Raw genomic sequence first — 11,709 nt, 5'->3', positions numbered from 1 at the left:
GATAGTATTACATAGTTAAAATTTAAGTTATTTATAAGGTTTATTGTGAAAGGTGGGTAGATGTAGAACTTGTGATTCCATCTACCTGCTTTGGGCCTCCACTCGCAGCAACCTCCTCGTGGTGAGGCCTGGGCAATCGGTATTATCATCGGTAAAGTACTGTAAACTGAAGACAATATCGAGCTAATGGCTGCGAACTTCGAATCTATCTCATAAAACCACGTTCTATATTACATCGAACTAGGATTATTTTAGAAATCGATATGAGATTCAAAGTGTAAAAATGTCTAGTACTTTGAATGTTTTAGAAAATTATTCGAGATAAAGATGTATGGAACTACTGAAAATTACTTTAGATTCCTTTTCCTTATTCTGTAAATTCTTTGATTGGAATATGCTGGAAGTATGAACATGTTCACAGAACAATGATATAAATGGAACGGTTAAGAAATATAAGTTTTATCCACCAAAATGTATTTCAATATTCCTTCCTGTATTCACTTCTCAACCAATCCCAGGTTTCATATATTCTGCTTTAATTACTGACCACCAAATGTTTCAATTAGATTACTAATCATTAGCACACCTTTCTACATCGTTTGATTCATCCGAAAAGACAATCCAACCAGAAATATTTGTTTTATCGACTTTAAACGTGCGTTGGTACACCTCTATCCTGAAATGCGAGATGACTACATCGTTTTTTTCGTGTTTTATAGAAACTAAGTACCACCAAATATTGTAATTGGGCCACCAATGACCACCAAATGATTACGCATCGATTGAGCATTTAAAAAACTGATCCGGCGAAAAAAAAATTTTCGGTTAACTTCACGGTCCAATTTCGATCACTTAATTACAAAAGAAAGCGTGAGCACCAAATGTTCTAATTACTCCATCAATGACCACCAAACAACCACCAATCGATTGAGTATAATGAAACGTTAAAAAGTTAAAGTTGTCCGGCTAACTTCACAGAGGTGTATGGTTGCTACTTGTAAACCTAGTAACATTTTACTTAGGGAAATGTAGAACTTGTTACATGACGTTGCCAAGGATAAATGGACGAAAATCACTGTACGATATATAGGTATCCGAGATCCGAGCTGTCATGTGGACATTCTTTCAATCTGCTGACACGTTTGCTAAAAAGCATACAAGGTGAAAGAGATACAAGAGTACTACTTTTGGAACTGTAAAATCGTAAATACGTGTAGAAATTGAGAATGCGATGCCAGCACGTAGACGACACGTTGGCTCGGAGGTAAACCATGATTTCGTGATCACAACCTCAAACAGTCCCTGGCAGGGCAGCACCATAAGTCAGAGGAAAAACAATGAAAGTGAAGGGTGTAATTTAACGGAGAACGAAAAAAAGCAACCGAGCACCGTACCAGGGACAATGACGTCGCGCGACAGGACCAATGAATTCATTAATGCCATCCGTACGATGCAGAGCAGAACCGCTGCACGAGCGGCGGTTATGCAGAATCCTCGTCGAGCACGCCAGCTTCAAAGCTATTCAAATTTCATGATGATAGCAAAGAATATTGGAAAGAATATAGCAAGCACATACACAAAATTAGAAAAGCTTGCTCTATGTAAGATCACAATAAATACCAAATATCGTTTTCTCGTGTTGTATACAAACTCTTAATAACATATTGTATACTGTCACATGTATAAGATTGCAAACAAAATGTTGCAACGTAAACTATACGATAAGATGAACACATTCCGTACCTTGAAAATTTTTCCAAACATGAAAAAATTACGTGTATTGTTTCAGTTAAAACTGATTTTATAGAGTTCTATTGTCTGAATTTTCTGCATTGTTAATTTTCAAAATTCAATCCATACGAAATTATACATATCATATGTATTTCATTCTAAAGATAAAGAAAGTATACATAATAGTAATTGATAAATATTATTACTTTGCAAAATGTTATAATAAGACTGAATGTAGAGAAGGATATTATTCATTCATTGCCTTAATTGTTTTAGTGGCAAAAAGGAAGTCAATATTTAATGACAGACAAATTGAAATTGATGAATTAACAAACATCATAAAAACAGACTTAAAAAGTTTAAATCATCAAATAGGAAAGCTACAAGAACTTGGAAAAAAGCAACGAGAAGGATATGGTGCAACTCAAAGTCATCATATGGCTTCACATTCGTCTTCAATTGTTATGGCCTTACAATCAAAACTAGCAAATATGTCAAATCATTTCAAAAGTGTATTAGAAGTACGTTCAGAGGTACGTAAAAAAAGTAAAAATTTTATAAAATTACAAACAGTAGTACATTTCAAGGAAACAAAATATTTGAATAAATTCCTTGAATAAATAATACCTTGAATAAATTTCCTTTATACATATTTTATGTGTAGAATATGAGAGAGGAGCAAAGTAGACGACAACAATTTACTCAGGGCTCTGTATCTACTATGTTACCTCCAAGCGTTGCAGGTAAACAAGGTTCACTTTTGTTCCAAGAACGAGATTCTCCCACATCTGTAGCTATAGATTTAGAACCAGCAATGGGACAGTTGTCGTTGCAACAAGCAATTAACGATGACACTGTAAGCAACACGTTTTTTAAAAGATATAATACTTTAAATGTATTGCAATAATATTAAAGGAATTCGTTTGTTAGGATGCCTATATTCAATCGAGAGCAGAGACAATGCAAAGTATAGAATCAACTATTGTTGAACTTGGTGGAATTTTCCAGCAATTAGCGCACATGGTTAAAGAGCAGGAAGAAATGGTGGAAAGGTAAAAATAATACTTTCATTGCAAAGGATTTAATAATACTTGCTATATTCGTTGAAATTAACTTTTTTAAATTTTACAAAATTCATGAGATTTGATCAAATTCCAGGATAGATAGTAATATTGAAGATACTGAACTGAACGTGGAAGCAGCACATGCAGAAATATTAAAATATTTCCAATCGGTAACCAACAACAGGTGGCTCATGATAAAAATATTTGCAGTTCTCATATTTTTCTTTATATTTTTTGTAGTGTTTTTGGCATAAAGTAATTGTTATATTATTATGCATATTTCTTTGCGCAACTTTGTAGTTGAACATCCATATCCGTTCTTGTGATACAAGATAATCGAAAAGTAAGATAAATTTTTATAAAATTATGATTCATTAGCTATAGAATAATAATATATTCATTGCATTCCTTCACCTCTTTGTTGAATTGTGAATATTGTAAGTATTAATTATTAAAAAGATACACCAATGTAGACTTCAAGCTACATTGTTGTCTGTAAAATGTAAAAAGGAAACTGGGTAATAAATGTATTATTTTCAATACATGGTAATTTTTGTAGAATACGTATACACGTAAGGATAGGTTCAGTGCATTGAATTATAAAAGGTAATGTCATAATAAATTACGATTTATTTCAATTTTTTAAAATTGCATTTAGCCTAAATTCGTATTAGAATTTATTTTCCGCCCAATAAAATAGCAAAACATTGACGTTTTACACTTGAACAAAGCGTAAAATTGATAATAACAAAATTAATAAACCATAGTAACATATAAGATGTACATTTGAACAAAGAATTATACTTAATTATGTAAAGAAACATTTTTACAATCTGTTCTACATGCTTCAATATATCCTTAAACAATACTCAAATGTATATGTACAATTAGCATTTCATTCTTTTTTTTTAGTAAAACAGTGATGACATTTTGATAGATGTACATATATATTTGTTTTGACTAAGTATGCACTTATCACATTTGACAAATAATTTATAAAATCTTTTACATCACCAAATAAGAAACGGTGGTGAACGTTCTATTAATTTCAACATATCCTACATCACTGTTAATTATTTAATGAAGATGTACAGAATTGAGTACTAGATTTCTACAGTATAAAATTTAGTGTGTGATGAAATTTGTAACAAAATAAACAAGTTAAACTTTACTACTATGATGCGACTTGTCCAGTGACTCTCCTGAAGAATGTAAGGAACCTGGGAACAATAATATATTATTTAAACCTTGTAAATCTCTCTATTCCGTATTTGCAGGGTTAAAGGACACAATAATGAAAAATGGGACAATAATTTTTTCTTCAACATAATAGTAAAGAATTATAGTAACAATGGCTACAAATTGAACCATAGTGGATTTTTTTGACAAATTTATTACTAACCCGTGTAATCTTTATAAACAGCAAAAGCGTAAGATTGAAATCCACTAAAAAAGAACTGTATTCACCGAATCGTGCCGATTACAACACACTACATTTTTTTAAACCGTTTCGTTACATCACTATTTTCTATGAACATTTATGTGTCCATAATACATGTTCACTACGATTATTTCAATAAATTTATTTGCACATAATTCGATTGCAATATTATACATATGTAATTGTGTACGAAAAACAAGCTAAACAAAATCACTTTCAAAATTGTTCAACCTGATGTACCATATCTATTTGCAATTATTTCCTTCCATGGTACTCCAAAATTGTCTCACTTTAGAGAATCGCTTGCGTCCTTGCATGCACAACAAAAAAAGGAAGAGAATAATAATGACAAAAAAAGAGAATAAAAATCATTTCATGCGGAATTGAAATCAACCATTAGTGGGGTGCGTCAGTTGTTCGTTGTTGCTTGTAGTTATGTCGTACACAAACCTTTGTGATTTCGTACTCGTTCTCGTTGTGGTGGATGAAAACCAGAGCTCCGTGGGGGCGGCAGTGATTCTTCCCCCCATGAATGCGTTGATCCAAGGTGCGCTGGTAATACTGAACCAGGAGGAGGCGGGGGAGGGGAATGAATATGATCACTACCAAATGGGGGTGGTGGTATTCTGTGATTAAAAGACGGATGTAAGTGTGGGGACATTGGTGGTGGGGAACCTGTGTTATCATACCTGCTAGAAGCAGGAGGATGTAGAGGCATAGGTGGGGGTGAAGATAACCGTCCACCCAACGGTGGTGGTCGTTGACTAATTTCGTATGGTGGTACACTAGACGCATTTGGTAACGGGGGTGGTAAATACGGAGGAAATAATGCGTGTAAATAGGAAGGCGGCGGCGGAAGAGGAACACCAGAGGAACCAGAAAACATTATAGGGGAACTTGACGACTCTGCTCCTATGAATAATGGAGGCAACGTTGCCGTCTCTCCGTTTGCTTCCAGGCCTGTTCGAAAATCAGTGTAAACAATGTACAAGTTTTCACTTAAGCATTACTGAATGAATATTGATTTGGCGTTTAAGAAGATGCATCCACAGTAGGTAGACCTGAATATATCCGGTAATCATGATTGTAAATATATTCTCGAGAACTAAAGTAATCAATGACTACTCCTATGAATTCTACTAATACTCGAATAAAAAATGTACGATAATTTACGGAATTTAACTTGATAATAACAACTGGTAAAACAATAACACGTACAACTGTACAACTACCGTTTACTACCGTATTTCAATAATACTTGTTACTTAGAGAGACTGTGGTACTGAAATAAGATTAAAAGGAAGTAAGATGTACTCCTACATAGCACCAAATACTTACGATGTAATTTTACTTCAGGATCTACATCATTAATATTCTTTTCTATAAGTGTAAGCCTGTTACGCAATTGTCCTGCTTCAACTTTGGACTCCTCTAGACGACGCTCAACTTGACGTGCAATTACCTGCAGATAAAATTGATTAGATGTTAGATCACGATTAAAGATAAGGTATTGAAAATTCATACCCATTGCTCGTGTGCTTTCGTTTCAAGATGAGAAATTTGATTTTTATATTCTCTTTCTTGATCCAATATTTCCTGTTTCAACATTTCTATTTGTTGCCTAAAATTTCATTATAAACATAAATAACAAAATAATGTCATATGAAATATACATATCATGACTAATATACCAATACCCACTTATAATTTTGCACTTCATTTTGCATTGTTTGTATTCGTTCTACAGTGGATACAACTTCACCCTGTTGTTGCAACCAAATAGCTTCTTCCCTGCAATAACATGGTGTCTTAACTATAGCAATGTGTCATTGAATTAATTTATACCAATTGAAATAATTTTCTGGTACTTTTGTCTTTGAGCCTCCTTCTCTTTAAAGAAATTTGATAAAACCTCGAGACGTGTTTCTGCATCTTTCTTCTCCTTTTCTGCTGCCTTGCATTGCTCGCTTAAGGTACACACTTCTTCTTTGATAACTTTCATATGTTCTGTTGTTTAAAAACAATACATTTAATACCGTTTATACACATAGATATGTATGTAAAACTACCTTCTAATAAACTGTGAGCGCCTTCAACTTCAGTTAATCGTATTTTTAATTCATTCCTTTCTTCAAGCAAAATTGTTGCTTCTGCTTTAATGCGAGATACATCATATAGCTTTTCCAAATCTAAATTATTAGAATTCAGTTGATTGATGACATCGATAAGATCTACCACTTCTACTTCTTTATTTTTCAGTTCTTTCTGTAAGGCTATTTTTTCCATAGAAATCTATAAATAAATATAGATTAAGAATAAAATGTTTGTTATGTGTATTATTCTTGTATACAACAAATTAATATCTCTTATATATGCTATTAGTTAGATGCTTATAGTACACTTACTTCCTTCATTTTTATTTCTAATTCCTGAACCTTATCAGTCAACGTTTGCTGAATATTATTCTTACTATCCACTTCAAGTTTCAAATTTTCCGATACTCGAACCAGCTCAACTTCAAGTTCTTCATATTTCTTTCTAAAGGACGCAAGCTCTGCTGATAAAGATTCATTCTGCAAAATATTTAATGTTACACAACATTGTCGCATACACAATGTAATTTTCTAACTATAACATTAAAAAATGTATGGTATACATATAATTACAAACCTCAAGTTTATCAAATTCAAGCTGCGAAGAAATTTTTACAACATAGGTTAAAAATTTGGAAACATTACGATTTAAAAAATTGGTTATGTTTAGAAAAAAGAAAGATGTTTAATATAAGGGTGTCCCAAAAAGATGGAACAATCCGCAACTTGGATATTCCTCATGCAAATACAATTCGTAAAGTCCTTTACTATTTTGTAATCTGATGCTTCCTTTCCGACATAATAGCAGTTAGAAGAACTAACACGTACGCGCAGACACAGTCAAGAAGCGCATGATTCAAGTCACTGGCCTCTGCTTCTTTTAAATTTAACTGCTAATATCTCGTAAATGGAGCTTCAGATTACAAAACGGTAAGGGATTTTTCGATTTCTATTTCCATGAGGAATATCCATGTTGCGGATTATCCCATCTTTTTGAGACACCCTGTATAAGTCAAATATGTATAAAATCCGTACCTCTTGAGTTTTAAGATTAAGAGCATTTGTCAAAGATTCATTTGCAGTTTGTTGAGCATTTAATCTTGTTTGTAGATCTTCCACTGATTGAGCTATGGGGTTCACTTCATTATCCGAGGAAAGAACTTCTCGCAACATTCGTTCTAGCTCTAATCCTGCTTCGGTAGCACTTTCTAAGTCTTTTTCCAACATAGCAACTTGATCTTCCAATTCAGCTTTTGCTTTCTATAAGAAGTTAGTAGAATATTTACGAAAGTGTTTTTAAAATTTGCTTAGGTAAACCAACTATACGTTACTTATTGTTCAAAATATGCAATTGCATGAATTAAAATTTGTTACCTGTGAAGCTACTAAATCAGCTTTTAAAGAAAGGACCATTTCATTGGAACCGAATGATTCATCTTCTATACAAGTCAACTAAAATATACATTTTATAATAACAAAAATTCATCAATACAGAATCATTGTACAATATAAAAGTACAACACAGGAATTTGTACTACCTTATCTTGTGTTACTTTTAAATTTTCTATTAACATTGAACTTTCTTTTGTAGAAACAAGTAAATCCTTTTCAAGTTTATTGATTTTAGCTATCAATTGTCCATCTCTTCTCATATTCTATAAAAGTATTTATTATATTTTGCGGATCTTATCATAATTTCTTTATACTCTGAACAATTGTAACAGAGTGTTTATTTAATACCTCAATATAATAATATCCTAAAGAAAATATAAGTGTTGCAGCAGCAGTAACAATTAAATACATGAGTGTCATCCAGTAATTGCTTCCTATATTTATACCCAATATTAAACCATTTTCAGTGTTTTCAGGAACTTCATCCTGAAATTATACATTAAATGAATAACTGTAGGTTATACATGTAACATTGAAAAAAATAATTCATATTTACATTCTTCATAAAATAATTTCGAGCATCATCTGCAGTAGAACATTCAGAATTATCAGCTGCACAGACCTCTGGGGAAGAAACTATCAAAAAATTAACTAGAATTAGTAAAAAGAAAAAACAACAATTTTTAAGTATAACATGTGATAGTAATATTGGACTTCAATGTTTTGTATACAATACCTTGTACTTCATGCGGAATATTTTCTGACATTTCTTCTTCTATAGATGTACTATCCACAATATCTGAATTTTCATACAAATGCTTATCCAGTACATTTTTATCATTTTCATGTTCAGGTAAAGCTTCTTTCATAAAATGATGACTTTCATTTTCTGCTAAATTTTCTACTTGACATAAACATACAATTAGGTTTAGTTTATATTCTATTGGACGTAAAATTTGTATTAAATGTTAAATATGTACCATTTTCATTCTGTTCCCCTGTATTAATATTCAATAAATTTCTGTTACGAAATTCATTGACGCTTGCTACATTTTCTGGAATTATACTGTCTTCAGTAGGATACAGTAATCCCGATGGATTTAGATTAGATTCTTCAGTTTCAGGTAGATTGGAATCATTTAACACATGATGTACTTCAGCATAATCGGAATTATTATTCAAATCTTTAACTTGTGTATTTATATGACTTTGTAAAACATTACCTATACTTGCTGTTTCACTTGTCATTTTGTTCACTTCTTTATTAGTATCATATTGCATTTCATGTTTTACATCTGTTTCAATATTCTCAGGCAATGCCTTAGTAACATCTTCTGTACTAGTAGTGTTAGAAGTATCACTATGTTCTGAATCTGTGACTAGATCAGAAGTTATTGTAAGATCACTTTTATTAGTATCTTCATCCTTAATGTCGCTAGTAGCATTATTGTTTTCTTCAAGTTCCGTACTTTGAGAGTCAACTGCAACTGTTTTTATATCTGAAGTTATTTTAATCTCAACATTTTCAGAAAGACTTTTTGAACTGACATTAGGAGTTTCTTCATCTGTAATTTCTTTAATCGTATTAGAGGGCAATTCTTTGGTCTGGTTCACGTCTGATTCTACTAACAGAGGTAAAACCTGTTCACTGATACTAGAAAGAATTGAACTGTTTTCAGAAGATTTATTATCCACTTTTGATCCAGCTTGTTCTGTTTTTAATTCAGTAGTGTTTTTCAAAGAAAGAGTTGAAATGTTTTCAGAAGTTTTATTATCCACTTTTGCTTCAGCTTGTTCTGTTTCCAATTCAGTAGTATTTTTCAAAGAAAGAGTCAAACTGTTTTCAGAAGCTTTATTGTCCCCTTTTGCTTCAACTTGTTCTGCTTCCAATTCAGTAGTATTTTTCAAAGAAAGAGTCAAACTGTTTTCAGAATCTTCATTGTCCCCTTTTGCTTCAGCTTGTTCTGTTTCTAATTCAGTAATGTTTTTCAAAGTTAGAGTTGAACTGTTTTCAGAAGCTTTATTGTCCACTTTTGCTTCAGCTTTTTCTGTTTCTAAATCAGTGGTATTTTTCAAAGAAAGAGTTGAAATATTTTCAAAAGCTTTATTGTCCACTTTTGATCCAGCTTGTTCTGTTTCTAATCCAGTAGGATGGCTCAAAGAATGGCCATCTCCTGTATTAAATTCAGTAACGGTTTGAACAACCTGTTTATCTGTTTCAGAAGACTTAATAGAGGCTGTTTTAACCAAATCAATATTATTAGATTTATTCAATACAGTGACTGCTGCATCTTTTCCATTACTATCCAAGATATTGTTCTCTATTTTTTCTTTAGTGTTATGTTTTTCTGAAGATTGTACATCTTGTATTTCAGCAACTACTTCATTTTCTGCAGTCTGTATTGTGTGTTTCACCTTGCCAAGATCATTTTTGAAATTAATATTTGCGTTGATTGGTGGAATTTTTATTCCATTTAATTTTGGTAAATCTAGTACTTCTTCAGAACTAGCCACAAAATCATTAATGTCATCTTTCTGAGAAATATTTTGTTCATTATCATCTACTTTATTATTCAATACTTCTTTTGATAACTTTTCTTCTGTAAAAATAGTTCCTTTATCCTTCCCACTATTTGAATCAGTTTCTAAATTAACAATTACATCTTTCTTGTTTGGCACTACTGCTGTTTGTACAACTTTTGTTGCAAAACTCGGTTGTATAGAAGATTCATTATGATCTACATTCAATGTTGTTCCATCTATAATTTCATATGAAGGAGTTACATCATATGGCAGTTCCTCTGCAGATTTCAAATTCAAAACATTACTCTGAACATTTGAAATTTTGACAACCTCTGTCACAGATTCTGACTTATCATTAATCTTCTTAGGCTGAAGTTTCCCAGCAGGTTTATTACTACTAGGTAATGGTTTAATAGGCACTTCATGCTGCAAATTCTTACGGAAGATTTTATATTCTTTCAAAAAAGACTGCGATACGTATCCATGTTTACCATCTATCTATAATTAATAAATACATGACATTAAATTGACATTCATTTAGTCAAGAAAATATATTGACTGAAATACATAATGTTCTATAATTTTTTATTATGTTTATGATTTTAGTTAAATTTAATTGATATAATAGGTAAGTAGATTCATATAGATATTTAAGTAATATTGATTGGAATACAAAGGTAACAAATTGTTAAATAGTCTAATATACCTCTACACCCCATAAGTCAGTTCTGCTACCTGCTTCTTTACTGTAAACTTTGACTTCCGTATTAATTTTAAATCCTAATAACCCTTCTTCATTTGGACTATAATTGATCTTTGTTCTGGCCAACGAAATAAGTTCTGCATAAAATACAACATTAAATAACTTAAGTGAATTTAAAAAAGGAATGCGGCGGTGTAAATTAGATACATATTGAAGATAAAGTATGGCTTCAATTACCCGAACAGTCAGGGTCATAACATAATCGTTTGTTTGATAATGCGGTCCAACTTTGTGGTATTGCAGTAAATATTATTGCAATAAGTAGAAACACTATATTAATAATCCTATTTCGTTTCGTCATATTTCCACTATTACAAAGTTCCACATCACTACTAACATGTAATGACACAGCCTTAGACGCACATTTTAACCATAAAGTAATTAGTTATGAGATGGTACTGAGTGATACATCGAAAACATGAACATGAATAGGAACAGTGAAGCCCTGTAAAGCCCGTGAAGCTGCGTGAAGCTGTCGCTAGTCGCGGGCATGGACTAAATATGGACTAAATCCATGGACCTAAAAAACAATGCGGACAGTGCCACCGACTTACTTCGTCGGTGATATTACAAACAAGAATATTTTATGGAAAAATTGAATACATATTTACATATCAAAGAGTCCCGACATTGTATAACTTGTATAAATTATACATTGACAATAATAAAAAGTTATTAAATATTAATTGTTATCTGAAAAGA

The 11,709-nt window shown here is 31.9% G+C and overlaps 2 protein-coding genes across 2 annotated transcripts; one reads left to right on the top strand and one right to left on the bottom strand.

Moving 5' to 3' along the window:
• The first annotated feature begins 1,079 nt into the window (after positions 1-1,079).
• LOC107190728 (syntaxin-5) lies at positions 1,080-3,049 on the top strand. The gene is made up of 5 exons (XM_015579598.1): positions 1,080-1,601; positions 2,008-2,264; positions 2,396-2,587; positions 2,662-2,783; positions 2,890-3,049. The coding sequence occupies exons 1-5, from the start codon at positions 1,232-1,234 to the stop codon at positions 3,047-3,049; spliced, it is 1,101 nt and encodes a 366-aa protein (XP_015435084.1). The 5' UTR covers positions 1,080-1,231.
• An 881-nt stretch (positions 3,050-3,930) lies between these two features.
• On the bottom strand, positions 3,931-11,346 carry LOC107190003 (transport and Golgi organization protein 1). Its single transcript, XM_015578718.1, is given in 18 exon segments — positions 3,931-4,015; positions 4,687-5,196; positions 5,575-5,698; positions 5,761-5,857; positions 5,938-6,027; positions 6,105-6,243; positions 6,306-6,528; positions 6,642-6,809; positions 7,365-7,589; positions 7,704-7,781; positions 7,868-7,984; positions 8,070-8,207; positions 8,278-8,357; positions 8,458-8,661; positions 8,750-10,742; positions 10,951-11,084; positions 11,185-11,323; positions 11,326-11,346. Coding segments are annotated over 18 exon segments (4,539 nt in total). The 3' UTR covers positions 3,931-3,956.
• Positions 11,347-11,709: the final 363 nt, after the last annotated feature.

The sequence above is a fragment of the Dufourea novaeangliae genome, unplaced genomic scaffold, assembly GCF_001272555.1.
Source record: "Dufourea novaeangliae isolate 0120121106 unplaced genomic scaffold, ASM127255v1 scaffold11, whole genome shotgun sequence".
Taxonomy (NCBI): domain Eukaryota; kingdom Metazoa; phylum Arthropoda; class Insecta; order Hymenoptera; family Halictidae; genus Dufourea; species Dufourea novaeangliae.
Note: the sequence above shows the minus strand (reverse complement) of the source record. Positions and strands in the feature narration are given on the sequence as shown.

Bases quoted from the DNA above. Each gene is read 5' to 3' on its own strand.
- LOC107190728 (XM_015579598.1), top strand. From the start codon at position 1,232: ATGCCAGCACGTAGACGACACGTTGGCTCGGAGGTAAACCATGATTTC. The intron at 2,588-2,661 runs GTAAGCAACACG...TTCGTTTGTTAG, and splicing joins AAGCAATTAACGATGACACT to GATGCCTATATTCAATCGAG. The intron at 2,784-2,889 runs GTAAAAATAATA...ATCAAATTCCAG, and splicing joins CAGGAAGAAATGGTGGAAAG to GATAGATAGTAATATTGAAG.